General features: G+C 41.2%; 1 protein-coding gene across 1 annotated transcript in view; it reads left to right on the plus strand.

Annotated features, from left to right (window-relative positions):
• The first annotated feature begins 258 nt into the window (after nucleotides 1-258).
• Nucleotides 259-21,897, plus strand: part of LOC134587604 (uncharacterized) — a 107,934-nt gene continuing 86,295 nt past the window's right edge. Inside the window, exon 1 of the mRNA XM_063444105.1 lies at nucleotides 259-677. Coding sequence (XP_063300175.1) covers nucleotides 609-677 — 69 coding nt within the window. The 5' untranslated portion in view covers nucleotides 259-608. The remainder of the gene's footprint in view (nucleotides 678-21,897) is intronic.

Here is a 21,897-nt window from a genome sequence, read left to right on the forward strand (position 1 = left end):
CGCTGTGGTTATGGTGTTTAGAGCAGGTAATTGCCCAGTCTGCAGTGCTGGCTGAGGGTGCCTGGATCCGGGGTGGCTGTGGGAGGCTGGAGGTGCCCTGTGGATGGAGTTAGTGGGGGTAAAGTCTTGTTGGGTTTTGTAGGAAGTGCGCGCGCCCCCCCCCCCCCCCCCTCCAGCTCACTGTCCCTTTAATTTGTGGCCCAGCCTCCTGAGAGTCACACACTCTGCCTCTGCCAACCAATAGGGCTGCAGGCTGGGAGCTGTGCTTGCTACAAGTATCACATTGCTGGCAGGCTGGGGGGCAGTGTGAGTGTGAGTGTGAGTGTGGTACACAGATGGCATGAATGGCACTTCTCATGGACTGAGGGGTGAGGGCACTCCTGCTTTCTTTATATCTGCTGACCTCCTGCAGGACTGGCTCAGGATCTCTCCCATTCCCTCCAAGCCTGAGGTTAATAGTGTCTGTGCTACTTCTTGTAGGAGCTGCTGATACATTGTGTGCAATCTGCCATCTCTCTGCCAGCAGTCACTGTGTGAGTGAGTGAGTGAGTGTGGGTGTGAGTGTGAGTGTGTGTTTAACCCCTTCCTCGCCCCTTGGATTCTGTACAATGCTGAAGGTTTTAACAAAGAAACTAAAGAACCAGAGTTTAAGTGAGATTCAGCCCTTTCAACTCAAGGTAACACATTGTTTGCTGTGTCTTTCTGTGTCTTGCTGTGAGTTGGGGATGTACTGCGCTATGGTATAGTGGGGAGCTGTCTCTGTATCCTGGGAGGAAGGGAGCCCAGATGTTAGATACATTGTGGCTGGAGGGGAGGGTAGGCCTGGCTCTTTAAACTGCCACCCATACCACACACAGCCTCACCCCACTCACTTAACCCCTAGCATTCTGGATTGGGGAACAGAAACTGCTGAGCCTGCACAATGAGGGGTTCCTATTTCATCTTATTTTGAAGTAAAGAAAGAGTTAAGCACAATATGAGCCTCTGTGTCTTGAAATAAAATTAGTTTTTATCTCCGTACTATCAGATTGCCTGGAAAGCACTCATTCCTTCTATTCACAGTAATTGTTGTCCGTGTTAGTAACTTGTATCTGTACGCGCACTTCATGACCTCATCGCCTTCAGCTGCGGTAACCAATAACGGTGCCCGTTCTCCGTATTATTATACAGTGTGCCAGGGTTTAACCGGGTGATCACTGGGTTAATGCTGTGTGTTCAGGGAGAAATCTCCGAGCAGGCCTGGGTCCACGTTGCCCTGGAGAGCAGCCAGTGATGGTACTGGCATGTGATGAGTTAATTCAACCTGGGACTATAATAGAATGTTCACTATCTCTCTTTAAGTAGTTTTTTTTGGGGGGGGGGGGGGGGGGGCAAGGGGGGGGGGGTTATTCATATAAACAAGCTCTGAGAAGAGAAAAATTATCAAAGCGGAGGGAGTGAGAAGAGTTCCCCGTAAAAACGGGGTCCTTAGTCTCACTACCGCTACCCCCAGTCTTAGAGAAAAATTAGATGAAAAAGCTGTTTTTAGGGCCGATATATTTTTCCGGTTAGTGGGTAACGCGTGTCAGAAAACTGTCAGAAAACTGTAAACATATACTGTATAAATAAAACCAATGTTCGAGACTTTTTATAATGTATTCATATGTGTGCTGTGCATCAAAAGGAGATGTGCGTATATATACTCCTTATTATATGGCGCAGTGTATCCATTATCAGTACATACTCGGTATTATTATACAGTGCAGTGTACCCATTATCAGTACATACTCGGTATTATTATACAGCGCAGTGTATCCATTATCAGTACATACTCGGTATTATTATACAGTGCAGTGTATACATTATCAGTACATACTCGGTATTATTATACAGTGCAGTGTATACATTATCAGTACATACTCGGTATTATTATACAGTGCAGTGTATACATTATCAGTACATACTCGGTATTATTCTACAGTGCAGTGTATCCATTATCAATACATACTCGGTATTATTATACCGCACAGTGTATCCATTATCAGTACATACTCGGTATTATTATACAGCGCAGTGTATCCATTATCAGTACATACTCGGTATTATTATACAGCGCAGTGTATCCATTATCAGTACATACTCGGTATTATTATACAGCGCAGTGTATCCATTATCAGTACATACTCCGTATTATTATACAGTGCAGTGTATCCATTATCAGTACATACTCAGTAGTATTATTATTATACAGCGCAGTGTATTTATTATTATTATTATTATTATTATAATATGGTGCAGTGTGTCCATTATCAGTTCATACTCAGTATTACCATACAGCGCAAGACAGAATGGGATTCTATGTGTTTTTAACAATTCCCTTTTAAATGACAGAAGTGACTTACCATTCGGGTTACCCCCGCTACAACTCAGTACAACTATACAGCGCACTATAACCATTACAGTCTGCATTAGAGGTTATGATGGCAGGGGTATCCTGCCATCCTCCCAGTATGTAATCAAACTGACTATTTAACTGGGGTCTGCCTTTCGCCTCCCCTGGAGCCTGGAAACTGCAGTAAATAGAATCCTTTAGCTCCCATGGTCTAGGTCCTTCTGTAGCTCTCTGCCAATGTGCTGCGCTCCGCATCACCCGACTAGCTGAGTGCAGGGAGTTCCAGGGCTACAGAGACTGGCGGACCCAAAGTAAGTTGTCACTTTAAATGGCTTGATAACTTACACTGGCAAGGAATCAGGGCACACCTGGCACCATAACCACTACTGATGGCTTGAATAGTACTTTTAGAGTATTACAGCCGCCATAGGGGAATGCAGTTCTCTATTTATGTTTCCGTTATATAATTACACCTAGCAGATAAATTTGCTAAGTGCTGATTGCCTACGGTATACTGCTGGTAAGCTCTGAAAATATTGAACATCTGTTTAGTAGCAAGGCTCCGGCCAACCTGGAAGTCTCTGTATGTACCTGCTCCATGTATGTCTTAATTCAGCCATGTTTAATTTGGTGTAGGGGCAGGGATATTCATAGCTCAATCTGATCTGTGCAGTGTGACCTGGATGTATTGACTCCCTCATTGGTGGGGAAAAACACAGTCTAATAGACTGCCCAATATGCTCCCTCCAGATTTTTGTGCATCACTGGCTCTTGTCGTTTCCCCCTTCTCCTCTCAGATGTGAGTTAGGTGGGCATTAAGAAAGAGTTGAACTATCACTTGGTTCATATCACTATAAATGGAAATATTGAAGCAAGAACGGCATATACTACTATATTTATTGAAGCCACAAATGGCCCTATTCCACAGAAAAAAATACAAAGTTTATATGTAATATATAACATGATTGAGCTTATGTAGCCGAACCGACATTTGTATTTCTTTTCCCCGTGAGACAGGGCCATATGTGACTGAATAAATATCGTTTTACCTACATATCTTGCTTTGATGCCCGTTTTTTCAATATTTCCATGTATATTGAGGTGAGGAAGCGGCCCTACGGAGGAACGGAAATCCAGGAGATTGCTCAGTGTGGCGCAGTTAGCGTACTAATTGGGTTAGTCTCACCGCTTGCGGATACTCACATCACGCGCATGCATGAAGTAGAATTCACTATTTCTGAAGGAGAAACAATAGTTTCCATGCTTTTCTATAGGAATTATGTATTTGTTGGGGCCCGCTGATTGATAGAAGGTGGCTTTTAAATTAATATTTTTCATTGTTTGATTTTGTACAACTTTAGCTCAGTCACCCATTTTAAGGATATCCACCACTAACCCCACATTTGATAAAAAAAAAAAACAACCAGTACGTTATCTACTAAACTGTAATGTGGCCTAAGTGAACCTCTGCTGAAATAAATTGCTTAAAGGGACACTATAGTCACCAGAACAACTACAGCTTATTGAATTTGTTCTGGTGAGTAGAATCATTACCTTCAGGCTTTTTGCTGTAAACACTGTCTTTTCAGAGAAAATGCAGTGTTTACATTACAGCCTAGTGATAACTTCACTGGCCACTCCTCAGATGGCTGTTAGAGATCCTTCCTGGGTCATGGCTGCCTAAAATGCATCCAAACATTCAGTGTCTCCTCCCTCTGCATGCAGACACTGAACTTTCCTCATAGAGATTCATTGATTCAATTCATCTCTATGAGGAAATGCTGATTGGCCAGGGCTGTGTTTGAATCGTGCTGGCTCTGTCCCTGATCTGCCTCCTTGTCAGTCTCAGCCAATCCTATGGGGAAGCATTGATTGGATCAGGCTACCACTTCTGATGATGTCAGCAGACTGCTTGTTTTTCTGAGTGAAACAGCATGCAGAGTTACAGCTTCATGCTTGAATACAGTAAGATTTTCCTATATTTATGGAGGCATGAAGGGCCCAGGGGGGCTAGATAGTGGGTTTTAACACTATAAGGTCAGGAATACATGTTTGTGTTCCTGACCCTATAGTGATCCTTTTAATAAAAAGTATTTTAATAATAATTCCGATTTCCCACATTCTCTCATTCACCCAATGGACAAACAATTCAAGATGGCTGCCGTCAAACTGAACAGATGCCATCTCTACTTTGTAATAATTTAGCTAATATTACTATAATGTGATTTTTTTTTTTGATTTTTTTTTTAAAGTAAGATAATAAATACAGTTTTAGATGTATTATAAAGAATACTTTATCACACAGTGAACTAACAATCAGTGGGCAGCTCAGAAAGTTGGCTGATTTTAATTTGTACACTGAATATTTTGAAATATTGCCCATTTTTTATGATCCTAATCTGGTGGTTTTCCAGTTAAGACTTTATATTGTGTATATAAAAAAAACAACAACAAACCAAACATGAATCTGGCTTCTCTTTTTCCATTGAGCAAGCCAGGAAAACATTTGCAAAGCTCTGCTTACATTATTTACATATTAAACAAACTAAGAAAATATAAAATCAGGTTGTCAATGAGTGAGCTTCTAATGTTTGCACACGTTTGCTACAAAGAATGGCCGGGGTCAGATTTTGGATCCTGGTGTTGAATGAACAAGTTTTATTTTATTACTAGCCCAGTCCCACCTTACTAGTCATGTAGGGAATAGACTGTTAAATTTGGGGGGTCCCCAGGAATCTGTCAGCTAAGTGGGATCTGCTCATTGGCAGTGATATAGAAGGTACAGAGAGGGAGATTGTACCTACTCCTGACCTGATCCGTAAATTGGGAGTCATTGGGTTGGCAGCAAATGGCCTTCGATCTCCTTCTACATCTCCTTAAATCTAAATAGTCGGGTCCCTAGTATTCCCTAGTATAAATGGAAGGAGCCCATTCTACTGTGTAGAGAGTTCACTATATAAGCTCCCTAGTGGTCCTAATATGGTTAGCTGTCTTCTCTATAATGTGTGTTTTTTTTTTTTTTTTTTTGTGTGAGTGTATCTGGGATGACTGAGAGATGGAAGTTTGATATGTAATTCCCATACCCTCTGTTGCAATAAATGGATCCGTGGATTAGGGGATAGGAGTTGGAGTTGGTTCTTTGAGTTTTCCGCAGTTTGCTACTTATTGGCTAAATCTCTCAGAGGGGGTTTTAGCACTAAAAAGTGAATTGTTTTGAATTGAATTGAGCATTTAAGCCAACATTGTAAGATTATATATTTTATTTTCAGGTATGTATGTATGTATTTATTTAAAATAAATAAATTTAAGACAATTTTTATTGCAATTTCTTATGTTTCCAAAATAAAATAATCCCATTTTGGAAGTCTGAGCTAAATTTACCATTTAGTATATATTTCTGCTTTATGTATTCAGGAAAATCTGTTTTAATTTCCAAGAGGTAAAAGTCAGCCCGTTTCATATAGCCGGCCTATGTGCACAGCGGTGACATCCAGAGGCCCCGTGTACTCGCAGGAGACAGAGCAGGTAACCGCGAACAGCATAGTTTATCCAAGGACATATAGATTATTAGTGAAACCGGATATTCATTCATAGCCAGTGCACCTGCCTTTTATCTCTCCTTTTGTTAAGGAAATCAAAACTGATGCTCAGAGAGAAGATTTAAGGATCACTATAGTGTCAGAAATACAAACGTGGACTTCTGACACCATAGTGCTGATGTGGCTGTTTAGTTACCGGGCCCCCCGGATCATAGGAAAGCATTTGGAGGCTATTGCCGCACTGCGGCAATCCGCATCTCCTCATAGATTTATTGACTCCATGCATTTTCGGGGGAACATTCCACACCTCCATGCAGGGCGTGGAGACGCTGAACGCCAGTGCTGAAGCACTTGTAGTGGCCATCTGAGTAACTGCCACTAAAGGTGTTACAAGGCAGCAATGTAAACATTGTCATTTCTCTAAAAAGGCAGTGTTTACATCAAAATATCTGCATGGACTGACTATACACACCAGAACAGCTGCATTAAGCTGTAGTGCTTCTGGTGACTATAGTGTAACTTTTTAAAAAGGACACTCAAAGCATCATAACGGCTACAGACCATTGTATTGGTTATGGTGCTCCCCCCCACCCTATTGTAAGTAGTCAATTTGTTGGGATTTGCCAGCTGCCTCTCTGCCTACACACCAGCAGGAAGCTCTCGGCTCCGAGGTAAGCCTGGTGATACAGGTGATGTTAACACATAGTTTCACTACTTCGATTGGTGGAGCTATTGCATTCCTGGCACCATAACCACTGTGGCATACAGTGCTGCTTAGTGTTCCTTTTTAAGGAGTAGTCACAAAATGGGACTCTACAAACTTTACAAGACTCATACCACCCATATCCTTTAGAGGCATTGACAAATGCAAAAAATAAAGATTCTTAGTGATGTTCCTGCATTTGTTGCACATCCCTAGGAGTTTTAGCTTCTGCAGTGAGCTTTCAAAAGTTCTGGACGTGGCTGAGAGATTTCAGCCAATCATGATGCGAGTGTTCTGGACATCATGGAACGCGTATATTTCTCCTCTTGGTTAAGAGGCTCCTATTACACTGCATATTTTACACCTAGTAATAATTTCTCAGTATATATCCAAATACAAGGCAGTGTGTTATTACTGAAAATGCAACCTGGATGTTAATCCACCTTTAGCTCCGATGCTACATCTATGTACAGACAGAATGTAATGCTGTATCTCTAGCATCAATGCTTTCTGTACTGTTGGCCGGGCTGCACAGGTAGACTGACAGGGGTGTATTGACAGGTCCCGTGACCTGTTTAATGAATGGAGCTTTGTGAGTCTGACAGCTGATTTAGAATGAACCTCTCTGCATTGCTCCCATTCTTTTCAATGGTATTGGGATGCTCAGGGTGATGTCAGACTAATTGTTTTTCTGACCAGAATGCCACTTGCTAGTCCAGGGCTCTGGCCTTTAAACGGATCATATGACAAGGGTTACTGTGCAGCCCTTGTTCCCTGTGACTCAATGCAAATAATTAATTTATCAGACAGTCACCCTCTACACACCCTCTGCACAACTAGAATTTCTTTCTTTTTTTTTTTTTTTTTGTCTAAATTTTTGACTATATAATAATAATTTTTATTAATTTTTTTTTAAGATACATTTAGACATACCTGTACTGAACGTTTTAGACTCTAATACATTCTGTCCAGGTATGTGTAAATATGTTTTTAAACACGAAAACAGACATTAAAATTGGATTCACCAAGAAATAAGCATGAACTAATACGTTTTAAGATTCACTTTAAAAAGTTAAATAAAATGTCAACGTAAAGTGCAGGTCCGTGTAATGACTGTGTATACCATTTCTAATGCTTGTTGTGGCAGCAGGATTAGTTGTTTCATCTGGCTGAGAATGAAGAGTTATAGTAAATGGCACCTTGATGCAGGTTACCCCTAAGCCCTACTATTCCTAACCACAATGGCAAGTAAAATAGCCCTATTATGGAAATGTCTGTAATAACGGTGCACTGTTAATGATGGCATTGGTACGGTGTCAGGAGATACAGATATCTCCCTATAGGAGGATCGCCTACTATGCCAGTAATTGATATTGCGGTAGGGACATTTTTATTCCACTCTAATCCTTTATTTCCAGTTCTACCACTGACATACCTCCCAACATTTCACGTAGAGTGACATCTTAATTTTAGGGGTGTGAGTGAATGGGCCCAAAACAGACTGTCCCTCCTAAATAGGAACCCTTGGAAGGTATGCTGCGAGCACACGTTTTATTAAAGACACACTCCAGGCACCAAAACAACTGAATCTAGATGAAATTGTTATGGTGCCATGAGGCCCCCCTGGAGGCGGTTTAACCCCAAAGATGCCTCTAGCGCAGATCTAATCTCCTCCCCAAGTGGTTAGTGAATTATCACTTACTGGAAGCGCGGAGTACAACCAGCATTAGGCGCCGCTGATTGACTGAGAGCGGTCAGCTGACTGCTGTCAGCCAATCAGTGACTCCCCATTCACTAAATTGGCTTGCAAAGAAACTTAACTTTTGCAAGCCAGTTTAGTGACCTTTGAGCCAATCAGCAGTGCCCCTGCCCAGCAGCACTCTGCGCTTCCTGTAAGTGAAAATTCAGAAGCCGGATTCCACCTGGGGAAGAGCAGAGTCCGGCACTGGAGGCATCATTGGGGTTTAACTACTCAAAACGTTTAACCCCCTTGAGGTAAGTGCTTCTGGGGGCCTCCTGGCACCATAACAACTAAACTTGGTTTAAGTGGTTTTAGTGCCTGGAGAGTCCCTTTAAATTTTTTTTTTCTTGTGTGTTCCAGAACAGATACATTTTAAACAGTAACAATTTTAAATGTATACATTTTTTTAATTTTTTATTTGTTAGCATATGTTTTGATTTCATTTCCCAAACAGTCATATTTGACACAAAAGGTGCACTTTAATCAGGAACACTAAAATAAAAAAAAAAGCATCTGGGCTACAGCATGGATTGAATATAAATGTAGGCGTTTTTGAACGTGTTCTTGATCTACAAAGCGATGTGGCATTCCTACGTGGAATATCGTTGCAGAAATCGGGTGAACGAGCAACAATTCTGTCTCAAGGCATTACATCTCAGGCCCTGCTGCTGTTGGACTACCCTTCCTATATATCCCAGCCAGTCATTAGAATTGGAGTTCAATATCACTGAATGTTTATTTCACTCACATTCTGACAAGCCTGTAGACTTGGTCTCATGGTGAGGTCACACACCACTATTAAACTAGAATTCTAAGGAAATTATTTAAAAATCTAAAATTTTGAGGTTGTGATCTCAATGCAACCATGTAGAGCCAGGAATCAAGCTTTATAAGGAGTTTTTAAAGGATTCCATAATGGAGTGCAGATTTTTAAGGACAGTTGCGGTTAGAAGGGATGGGCTGTATGCCTGGAAACCTGCGCCATAGCTGTGTTGGTTGTGTGGGATCAAGATTCAACTGTAGAACAAGTGGTTAACGTTAAGACAATGAACAATGTTATGTTTATAATTTATTTCTGGAAAATATAATCCAAAAGAAAAACATGGAAAGATTAATAGCAGAGGCAACCGTCCAGATTTTGCGACACTCAGGCCTCCATCTTTTTTTAGCGTGACCCAGAACCATAGGTGTTAAATCAATCTCCCTGCGTTTGGCTGTAATTTTCCCATGCTACAGTGACCTCAGGATATCACCCTGTTCATAGTCTGCTGCAGCTTTTCAGGAAATGAGGGATTGTTGGGTTAGGGAGGAGAGTTTAAAAGCAGCCTGAACTGTTATTAAAATAGCTTATGTTTTACACAAAAAGACCTTTGTATGCTGGGATAATCACACATGAGAAATCTGAAGATCAAACTCTGTAAGAAGTGGCTGTAGACTAGAAGCCTGGTTAGAGGCTGACCTGTTCTGTGATCCATAGTTCGTTCCTTCGGTATTGAAGAATTTCTGGAGGTTTATTCACTAGGCAATGATCTGTACAGAGTTCCAAAATCTTCAACTTTGTTAAGTTGTCATTTTGACCGTATCCTTCTTCCATTTTAGTTTTTTCTTTAACGGCTTATCTGTCTATTGTTCCCATGGTTTATGTAAACCTTTGTTAGTCTTTAGTTTATTTTTAAATTAAGGTTTTAATCCACCAAACTCTCATAACTGTGGCCCTAGCTAAATCTCTTCCCTTATTAGCAGGGTCCAGTCGTGGTCCACCTGCTGTGGAGATGTCCATCAGCTATCCTCCATGTCTTTAGTTTAGGACTGCACATAGAATGCTATAATTTCTAGTCTAAAAAAATATTAGTAAGGGGGGGGGGGTTTCAGGAAAAAGAGTTAAACTACTTTTGTTTTGTTTTGTTTTTAAGCTCAGCTTTATTTGAGCAACAGACACTTGTGATGGAGGTTGAGATGAACGCTTTGATGGTGCCCAGAGGCGCCTCACTTGTCTTTAGTTCCCCACATTAACAGGTTGTGAGAGGGGATTAAGTTACACTTTTCATGTTTTGATGGTATTTTATAGGACGTAGGGTTACAAAATATTTAGGTTGTTACAGTGTGGCAATTGCTTTTGTCTGACAGCATTATTTCCGTTTTTAACGAAGACCAGACCACAAAATGGACAATAAAGACTCATGTTGGCTGTGTTTTACACAAAAAGTTAATGAAGGTGATCTGAGAGAGAAGCCTTGTGAGTAGCAAAAGTTGCCCGTAACAAAATACCACACCAGGTAGTTTTACTGCCTCATTTGAATAACCATTTAAACCATTCATCAAAACTTGGCTTAAAGGAACACTAAAGAGTTGGGAATACAAACATCTTAATATCCCTGTCCCTAGTTATAAAGGTCCTCTTGCGACGTCATGGAGGATGCATGGCCTTGTCTTTTAGTTTGGCTGTTGGTTAAATTCAATATTCACATTACTCCCTACAACATGTTTAAAGTGGCTGAAGGGGTAAATAGATGTTTGCAAAGGCCCCTGATGGTGATATTGCTGCTTATGGTGTGTTAGCAGAGGTGAGATACTTACCTGATACTGTCCAGTGTGTGTAAGAAATATTAGTTAATTTCTCATATCATTTTATAAGATGTATTATCATTATTGCTGACTTGTTAAACTACTTTTTGCTTTGTATGCTAAAATTTAATGTACGTCATAGATATGCTGAGTGTGGCAAAACTTGGACAATGACATTTTTCCTTTTAGGATGTCTGACAATGTGATACTATGCTTAGTATACAATTGTATAGGATGATCTAATATGATTGAGTGTGACAGACTTACAATTCTATAGGATGTAAGACAATGCTAAATACTCAGGATGTCTGGCCTCGGATCCAGACATATTCAAAGAAGGTCTTATCTATCTATTTAACATGTGATATTTAAGGAAGTAATCAATCTTATATTCTGAATGGCATTTCTCATGACACATGTAAATACAATTGTATAAATGCCCGATTCACAGTAATACAAATTGAGAACTTGTCATGCACCTTTCGTGTGTCTGTTATTTGCTGAGCAAGTTTCTCCCGTCAATTGATGTGGTGACCGAGAGATACAGAATTGAGGGAATTGAGTCCAAGACAGCATTAACCCTTTCAGCTTGGTGTCTAGAAGTGGGATCAGCAAACAGCAAAACCATTGGGTAAGTAGCCTTTTTGTGTCTTAATTGACACTGATTGTCTATGATTCCCTTTGGTTTAGTAAGACTGTATCCAGTAGGAAAGGTGTAAGGACTCTAGTTATATTGAGACCATGAGAGGTCTCCAGTTTATATTGAGACTATAAGAGGTCTCCGGTTTATTAGACATTTGGTCTAAATATATAGGGTTTTGGTAACCCAGGTTAGTATCTAAGATAGATACAGGGTATCTCAGGTAGATACAGGTTTTTGAGACCATAAGAGGTCTCCGGTTTATTAAGACTATAGGTGTTCTGAGGAGCACGGTTTATAGATCTATAAGTATAACCCAAACTTCTCTTTCTCCCGGTCACCTTTGTTTGTCTTAAGTGTTCTTTGTGGGTGATTGTTTGTCTATATTGGGGACACACTTTGGTAAGTTAGTAGTGTCCCCACTCTGAGTATGGGAAATGTGAGTTCAGGTCCTGAGTGACCAATATGTGTACATGTATATGTGTGTGTATGTATATATGTATGTATGTATATATGTGTGTATATATGTATAGATGTGTGTATATATATATATGTGTATATATAAGATAGCAGTACTTTTAAACAAATGGAGGTTTTTAAAATACATAGGGATTAAGGAGAGAACGCAGGTAACTTGTTTTTCTTTGGTTTTTATGATATATTGGGGCTGATGTGTGTTGTAGTCCTTGCTGCTGCCCAGTAGTGATGGGAGTGAGCGCAGGACTTATCTTTTTGCAAGATAGCAGTACTGTGTATTAGAAAAGAAATGACTCACAGGTTGTACTTGATAGACCTACTTAAATCTTTTTGCTTTATTCTTTCTGTCGCATAGAAGTATAAGTTTTATTGTAAGTTATTTCACATGGGATCTGTGTGCCTGGTATGATTGTTGCTTTAAAAATACCATAAGCCCACTACACTTTCTATGAGAGTGGGATAAGTGTAAATGTGTTAAATTGTTTAAATGATGAGCTCAGTATATTTTATACTGAGACAAAAAAAAAAGAGACACTTCATTAGTATTTGAAAGTTAATTCCCCATATGGGATTAATTGTATAGAACACCAATCAGCACATCTTCCCTGCCCTGTGTGTTTGTTGCAAAGGATCCATACTAAATATGATTTTTGTTTGAAAATAACAGAGTAACATTTTAAATTTTCAGCGGTCCAACACATGCTTTATTTTGTGCTGTAAGTTAACCTTTTTATTGCTACAGATGCCTTAGATGATCCAGTACAATAACTACTGCTTGTGTCTTCTATGTCTCACATTATGTGTTATTTTAAATTGTGGTATATAGCCTGGATCAGAGATCATTGACAAAGGTTTCTACCTGTTGTACTAAGGCTCTTGGAGACTGACCGGTCTAAGGTTTGCCATGCCTTTTAAACATGGTATAGAATAAATTTTTTAAGTCTCTGAGAGTTCTGAAAGATTCGGGTGAAACCATGTCTGTGTAATCTGATCCAGATGTTTGTTCAATTTCTATAAGATTTAAGTTGATGCAGAAGCATCTCAGATTAGTTAATGGAAGTTTTATACAAATAGTTGAGTTATGAGCGCGCTATATAAATGGATCCTTTCTTTATATACAATACTATAGTAGAGTAAAGTAATGAAGTTAATTAAGAAAATGTATACATAAGAATCCCTAAAATGAATCTAATCTAATATTGGTATACCATAAAAATATGTTGTGATTACAGCTGTTAACGGTTTATTCTGTGTAAATGGTGATTGTGATAATGTGTGAAGTGTGAAGTTTAACTGGAAAGTGGTTTAATTTATATGTTGCTGTATTGTTTTAAAATTATATGTGAATCAGTTTGTTACAGTCTAGTGATACTGATAAGAATGCCAGCTAAATAACCTAGCAAATAACTGTTTTACTAGCTGTTGAATACTAGCGTTTTGGCTGAGGATAGTTGGAGTTGTGGTCTGATATAGCTATATGGGATTGGAGATTTTGAGATGTTAGTTTAAGATTGCTTTTATATTGTGTCTGTGTTTCCTAGGAGGGAGACAGAGTGCGTAGTTGCGTGCCCATAAATGTGATTTCTGTATTGGCATATCTGCTGGGTACCGATTATGTGTTTCTACAAAGATACTGTTATATGGTTTGAAATTAATTGTTGTTTATGAGCTTAGTACTTCAGCAGGATGTGCTAAAATGTAGAATGAGGTGGAAGTTGAAATGTTGAGATTATGGAAGAATAAGCAGTCTATATTCACTGTTTTGGCATATAAGCAAGATGCGAAGGAAGAGATTGGTAATATGATTTGTGTTGGAAGGATGAGGCAGGTTTAATGTCTGGAGATGATATGGATCTCCTTAAAATACAGTCATGCCTTGGTAATATGTTGCCACAGTATTCTTTGCTTGTGAAATAATTGATTTCAGACTGGGCCAATTTGGGTGGCTAAGATTTTCTTACCAAGGATATAGAAAAGGAAAATGCAGGTTGTTTTGACTTAAGAAGGTTTTTAGGAAGTAAGGTTGCTTATTATGCTCAGGGATTGCAACACTGTCCACCTACACAGGCTGAGAGCGAACATGGGATGGAGCACATAACGCCCGTGGATGGGGTGGTCAAAGAGGGGCAAGGGGATGGAGACAGGGAAATCAGGGTTATAGTGGCAGGGGTAACCAAGGAGGAATAGACAGGAACACTTGTTTTAACTGTGGCCAGTATGGCCACTGGAGAAATGAGTGTCCACACCCCAGGAAACCCCAGATACCCCAACAACCCCACAATTCTCAAAATATGCCCGGTAGATAAGAATAACACCAGACCCACTCCCAACACCACTGGCCAGCATATCGCTTAGTTCAGGACTTTAGAGCCCTGAATGGTTTAATTGTTCCCATTGCACCCATTGTCCCTGATGTGACATCCCTCATTACAGCCATTTCACATGATGCCACTTGCTTCACTGTTATTGATTTAAGTAATGCATTTTTTCTATACCTATTGATCAAGAGACACAGCTACTTATGGTTTTTATTTTAATTTTTGAAGGCTGTCAGTTTACCTGGACACGCTTACCCAAGGCTATGTGGATTCCCCAGCTGTTTATTCGTTGGTACTCCAACATACTCTAAAAAACATGGACCCCGGTCTTGGTTCCGTCCTTTTGCAATATTTTGATGATTTTTATTATGTAGCCCTAGCTATGAGGCAAGCACTGTGGATACTGTCAGCAACTGTGGGTCACAAGGTTGTTAAACAAAAAATGCAATTGTGTAAATCAAAGGTTGAATACTTAGGTTTTGTTCTGGCTTCAGGCACCAGACAATTGAGTCCAAAACGTATTGAGGTCATTCAGAGGATTCCTACACCCACTACTCGGAAGGAGTTGCTCACCTTCCTCGGCATGATTAATTACTGCTGCCAATGGATCCTTGAATGCTCCCATTATGACTCAATCCTAAGGCAGGCTGTACGTTCTGACAGCCCTGAAAATGTCTGTTGGTCACCAGACATGATAGCTGCATATATTGCCCTCAAGGTTGCTATTGTACAAGCCCCGGCTTTAGGACTACCTGTCTATTGTAAATCATTTTATTTGTATGCTCAGGACAAACTGTAAAACCATGGCCGCGGTCTGTGCATAAGAGCAAGGAGGCGGTATGCGTCCCATAGCATTCTTTTCCAAAGTAGCTTGAGCACAGGGTATGCCGGTTGTCTCAGAGCATTGACAGCATGTGCAATGGCTGTTGAAACTGCTACTACTATCACACTAGGGCATCCTACAAAACTTCATGCCAGTCACCAGGTCACTCAGCTGATAACAAATCTCACTACACAACACATGACAGCCCAGCGCTTAAGTGGTTATGAGATTCTTTTTCTTAATACCCAGAATCTGTCTATTGTCTATAGTCTTGTTAATTCTGGTCCTGTTTGTTTTGCATGCTATTCTCATTTCTGCATCTGACTCTGTGTCTATACCATCTAAGCCTCATAATTAGTAATGACATTTCCAGAGGAAATGCCTTGGCTGACAAAGTGGCAAAAGGAAGTTGCAGCCATAATGTTTACTATGAAATGTTTCCTGCTATGTTTTTGGATTAAACAAGGTTTAGAGAAAGATCAGAATGATCTGTTCTCTAAAGAGGGGAGAATAGGTGAGAATAGGCATAATTGAAGCAAACAGTCTTTTGTAAGATAGTGTGAACCATGTATGAGAACACATCCTAATATTCCACACAAATCACAGCACGAACATTTGCCCCCTCCAGCTGCTCTTTTTACACACTTACAGATTGATTTTATTCATGTATCCAAAATTGGTAAGAATACTTACTGGTCATAGTTGATCAGTTTAGTAGATGGCATGATGGCCTTTGTGACATCTAGGGAAGATGCTAGGACTGTAGTGAAGATTATTGTTGCTGAAATTATTCCCAGGTATGGCGGCTCTCTGCAGTATTGGCTCTCATAATGGCTCGGTTTTTGCCAGTAAGGTTACCAAGGAACTTGCTAAATTCTTGCAAGTTACCTGGAAGTTTCATATACCTTAACATCCACAGTGTACAGGGGTAGTTGAAAGGATGAATAGGACTATTAAGGAAAAGCCCAGAATTTACCCAGGAACATGGGTAAATTGGACTAGATATCTATCTACTATTTTAGCTGATATAAGAATGAATCCCCACAAGGTGACTAAATTATCTCCCTTTGAGATTTTTGATGGGATGACCTTTTCCCACACCCTGGGCCAGGGAACCGCTTGTTATAATGTCTGGGGATTTACAGCTAATACAAGAATATGTACAGGAATTGTTGATAAAACTGAATGGTATGTATGACAAAGTGTCTTCGTAGTTTTCCCTTACCTTCACAGGAACCTACTCATCCATACCAGCCCGGTGACAAGGTGTATATCCGTCAGCTGAACAGAACCAGCAAAGGAGGATACCCTTTTGGACCACCTGCTACTGTGATTGCTGTATCCAGAACCGCTGTCCTCACAGATTCCGATGACATCTGGATTCACGCATCCCGAGTGAAGCTGTGTCCAAAGAGGGGAGCCAAGGAAGACAACACCACTCCTCGCTCGGAAACAGAAGAAGTTCTCCTCAGCGAAGCATCATGGCTTTCACACCGTATCGTAGATTGAGAGGATCATACGTACCTGAGACCAAGATTATGTTTTGCGCTATGCTTTCTGGAGTTGTTATACTCCCTCTGATATTGTTCCTTGAATGCCATTATGAGTACAAGTCAATGGCAAGGTTAAAACCTGTTTGTTTCTGGAAAAAGAACTCTGACACGATGAACAATTCTTCAATACCCGCAGCCCAATTAGGCCTTAGCCCCTCATCTAGCATTCGTCACACACGCTCCCTCAAGAACTTTTCTCCACCACCTTTCTATCAGCATGTAATATGCAATCATTCATTCACTGAACGCATTTGGATGAATTGGACAAATAGTAACCCTTATAAGTACCAGTTACCCATATGGAATGTGTCCATAGCTAATGAAACGGATGCATTATGTTTGTTTGAAGGTTCACGGAATATTGTTAGATTTTATAACGCAGAAATGTGCATAGTTAAGGTTGCTAATTACACCAAGATCTGTGTCACATTATTTAATAGAAGTTCTGATGGTAAGAAGAAAAACAGGTTTTGGGATATATATATATATTATAAGAAAATTAATAAGGTTGCATATCAATATAAACAGACAGGCCGTATTACTTTTAATAATGATTATATAACTGGTACCATTAATTGGAGAAGGGGACAAATGTTGTAACATTATGTAACACAGCAAACAAAAGGCAGAAAAGGGAATGGTATGACACACTGTTAGGAGGTGCTGGAACCACTATGGGTATACTAAATAGTTATAGATATGGAGACCCTCAAGAATAAGTTAAACACAGCCAGCATGCATATAGGGACTGGTTTCCATGCTACTGCAAACTGGGCTCCAACTGTTGTTAAATCACAGGTTACAGGATTGGATTTAGATAAATCTATGTATAATTATTTAGATAATTTAACTGTTGCAACTATGAAATTCACTACAGGTCTAAGTAATTGGAGTATTTGTGCCATCAGGTATTTATGGATGCAACAACAAGGATTGGCATTAGAAAACACACTAATGATTCTTAAATTAGAGAAGATTAGAAGAATGCTTAACCACACAGATGTTTCATATTTTTCATGCTTTTGCTATTTTACATTATATCATGCATCATCAAAGGATGTTAAATTAGCTTGTCAATTTAACACATTACCAGTACCAGTTTATGATCTCTTTGCCAGAAATTTAACCTGGTGGGCACCTACATACACAGGTAGCCACACATATCTTAAAAGGAGAACTCCTTAAGGTGAGTTCATAAATTCAGAATGATTTAGCCCATCAATGGTATGACGCTTTCACTGGTTGGTCCCTTACTGGATCCCAGATAATGAAATCATTCTTCTATCCGCTTGTTATTGTAGTTCTGATTTTATTGTGTATGAATTTTTATAACTGCCACCTTACTTGTATATTGAGGAAGAGAATACAGAAATTAATTCATAATGCAGAACAGAAACAATTGGAAATTCTCCTCTCTGCCACTGGAGGGTATCAACCCATCTTTAAAACTGGGCCTTAGGAATTACCACATGGGAATCGAGGTGAAGAAATTAATTAAAGTCCCGCAGGGAGTGACTAGCACCCCTGAAAATACCATGTGGAGGTTTCTCTGTCCTGGTAAGATTTTTATCAATAACATGAGCAAATTTTATTTTTGCTCAAAGAGGGGAAATGTAAGAAATATTAGTTAATTTCTCATATCATTTTATAAGATGTATTATCATTATTGCTGACTTGTTAAACTACTTTTTGCTTTGTATGCTAAAATTTAATGTACGTCATAGATATGCTGAGTGTGGCAAAACTTGGACAATGACATTTTTCCTTTTAGGATGTCTGACAATGTGATACTATGCTTAGTATACAATTGTATAGGATGATCTAATATGATTGAGTGTGACAGACTTACAATTCTATAGGATGTAAGACAATGCTAAATACTCAGGATGTCTGGCCTCGGATCCAGACATATTCAAAGAAGGTCTTATCTATCTATTTAACATGTGATATTTAAGGAAGTAATCAATCTTATATTCTGAATGGCATTTCTCATGACACATGTAAATACAATTGTATAAATGCCCGATTCACAGTAATACAAATTGAGAACTTGTCATGCACCTTTCGTGTGTCTGTTATTTGCTGAGCAAGTTTCTCCCGTCAATTGATGTGGTGACCGAGAGATACAGAATTGAGGGAATTGAGTCCAAGACAGCATTAACCCTTTCAGTGTGGGCGCCAAATATTATTTCTGCTTTACCTCGGTGCTCTAGCCTTGTCCATGCACAGAAGTACAACACTGATGTCTGAAGGATCCCGCGAGCGTCCATAGATATTGTCTAGCGATCAGCGAGGTGATGTGTTTTTCACAGCTGTCATAGTGACTGTTTGGGGATTTGACTGACTTGACGGCGGTAGTCTCTCTAAATTGGCACAGTCACGTTTCCACTTTGGACATGTTTCCAAGGACATGGTACTATAGATCAATAATGGCTAACTGTGGAATGCAGATATATGGGAATTATATTTACTCTCAATACTGACTGAGAGTAATGGGTATTGTGGTTCCCATACATCGATATTAGATTAGTACTTCTGTTATACTCCGCTATATATTAATGGCCTCAAATCACAATCTGGGTTATCATGGTTAGCTGGATTTGGTTTCCAGGTGGTTCAGGATATTTTGTAGCCCAAAGCTTCCTTACCAGCTGTTTAAACTGAGTCCAATTGATTATTCTCAATTAAAACAAACTGTAGAGTAGTTTTTATTTATTTATTTTTTTTCTTTTCTTTTTCCTTTTTTTTGGGCGCAAACATAACATGCTTCATAACTGTTTGGAATAATACAGACTTTTCTGAAACTACTTGTAAATCTAAACATGTCGCCCAAAACAATATTTTTGGTCAATGGGCAGAAGTGCACTCAGATGTTGAGATGGTGTCTAAACATGTGAGGTTATTTACTAAAATGAAAACGAGAGATGGCAAACATGAAATCACAATAACCACTTTGGAAACTTGCGAATATTTTCTCTTTTATTTATTTGTTTTCCTAATATTTACAATGTTTGTCATTTCCGTACTGTTGGCTGTACTAGCGCATCATCCTCGAGTGGTCCTTGTAAGTACGTACATCCGTTATTTCAGATAACCGACACTTTATTACCATTATCCTGGCCGTCACTGTCAATGGACCAGTTCCAACATCCTTCAGTAAATTCTGGCGTCACAGTTACGACGGAGGCTTGCAGTCCTACATATACGTAAATAACCCACTGTTTGAGGGTTTCATGCTCTGTCGTGACTCTAGTTAACCATAAGTTATTGGTTTTTATTATTATTTATGGCGATATTTGTTTTAGATCGCACTTGTATAGCCATCGAGGTAGGCTTGCCTTAGTCAATTTGCTGCTTTTTTGCAGGCGTGTTTTTGCCTTCCTAGACATTACATTAAAGGAACACTCCTGGTATATAAATTGTTATGGTGCCAGGAGGCCCCCGGGTGCATTCTTACCTTCACAGGTTAAACAGTTCTCGAATGGTTGAACACCAAAGCTGCCACCAGCCCCACTTTTAGCTCCCATTCTCCCCCCCATCATCTCCCCTCAGCACTATCCGGCTTATGGTTTAACCTCTGAAGGTAAGAGTGCGTCTGGGCACCTCCAGACATCATAACTTCATTTAGATTAAATTGTTATGAGGCCTAAACTGTCCCATTGAGTCAGACAATGCGAAGGATCAGTAATGTAGCCCATGGAGGGAGAAGGCAGCAGCAGCATAGAAGAACAGAGCAGTATTCAAGCAGAAGGCAGCAGCATGGAGGCAGCATAGAAGAACAGAGCAGTATTGGGGCAGGAGGCAGCATGGAGGTACAGGAGAGGCTGGAGTGAGCTGCTGCTGCATGCTCACTCCCATCAGCCTCAGACAGAACTCCAAGCAAGAAATTGTGGCTGGTGGCTGGAGCAGCTGGGGAGCCCCAAGCACGTCTGTTCCCCCCCCCCCACGCGGCGACGGAACGGAGGCCGGCAAGGAGAGTGAGGCCGTCCCAGCGGCAGCCCGGGAGTGACATCGGCAGTTCGGCGGCGCAAGAGCCTGTCAGGAGGCGATAAGGGGACAGCTGAAAACAAGGTCGGAAAGCAGGCGGGAGTTGGAGGGCGGCCGGCGCTGTCTTTTCGACGCGGGCCGGTCAGGCAAGGTGGCAGGCCATGATGAGGCCGCACAGGAAGAGCGCCCCCTGCCATAAGGCGGGGGGGCGGAAAAGCACGAAGGACAGCGGAATCCAGCATGACATGATGGCTGCCGGGCAGGGAGAGCGGCAAGAGGCGTCCTAGTGAGTCTGCCCCTGGTGGCATACCTGAGGGACAGGGGGAATGATGCAAGGGGCCAGCAGTGTAAAAGCGGTCCCCCCCCCCCCCCCAATGGGCAGGCGGGGGGGGGGGGGGGTCCAGGTCGGCGGGACACAGATGGAGGCGGCCCTGTATGGGGCCAGGGTCAGGTCAGAGGTGAAGGAAGGGGATAGTGAAAGCAGCAGGCGGAGTCTTCACAGGCGCAGCAGAGCAGCTATGGAGGGGAAGGCCAGCAACCAGGATTAATTAAAGGGGCCACAAGTGGATGAGGCGGCCGGGGAGAGGCCAGGTACTGCAAGCAGAGGGCAGAAGAGAGGACAAGGACTGGTGAAATGGACGTAAGGGACAGTCATGCGGGAGCCCCCTGGGGGGCGTTCTCAGGAGCAAGAACACAGGAGGAGCGTCAGCAGGTGTGAGTACGGGAGGGAGCAGCGCAGGGACAATGACAGGCACAGCAGCAGGAGGTCGGATGAGGGATGGAGGAGCAGGTGAGGAGCCCGTCAAGAAGTCGGTGTGGTAGGAGGTGGTCCAGTTCCTGGGAGAGGAAGAGGTCTCAGTGCAGCGCTTCAGCTTCATCTGGCAGGATTTCACTAGGACAGAGGTGTGACGCCTGCGGCCAGGAAGGTCAGGCAGCAAGAAGGAGCAGAGATTAGGACGACAGAACAGAGCGCAGGGAGGAAGGGCTGGTAAGGCTATATCAGAACAGACTACCCAGGTTATCTTCTCCCAGCAAGTTGAGGAGTGTTACTCCTATGAGCTTGAGGCGGGACCAGGAGTCGGCGTCCACCGGATACTCCAGAGCCTGGCAAGGTGGACAGAAGGACAGCGCAGATGGGGGTTCGGGCGGTGAGTCAATAAACACACCACACTTTTTAAAT

Source organism: Pelobates fuscus, chromosome 2 (assembly GCF_036172605.1).
Source record: "Pelobates fuscus isolate aPelFus1 chromosome 2, aPelFus1.pri, whole genome shotgun sequence".
NCBI classification, from domain to species: domain Eukaryota; kingdom Metazoa; phylum Chordata; class Amphibia; order Anura; family Pelobatidae; genus Pelobates; species Pelobates fuscus.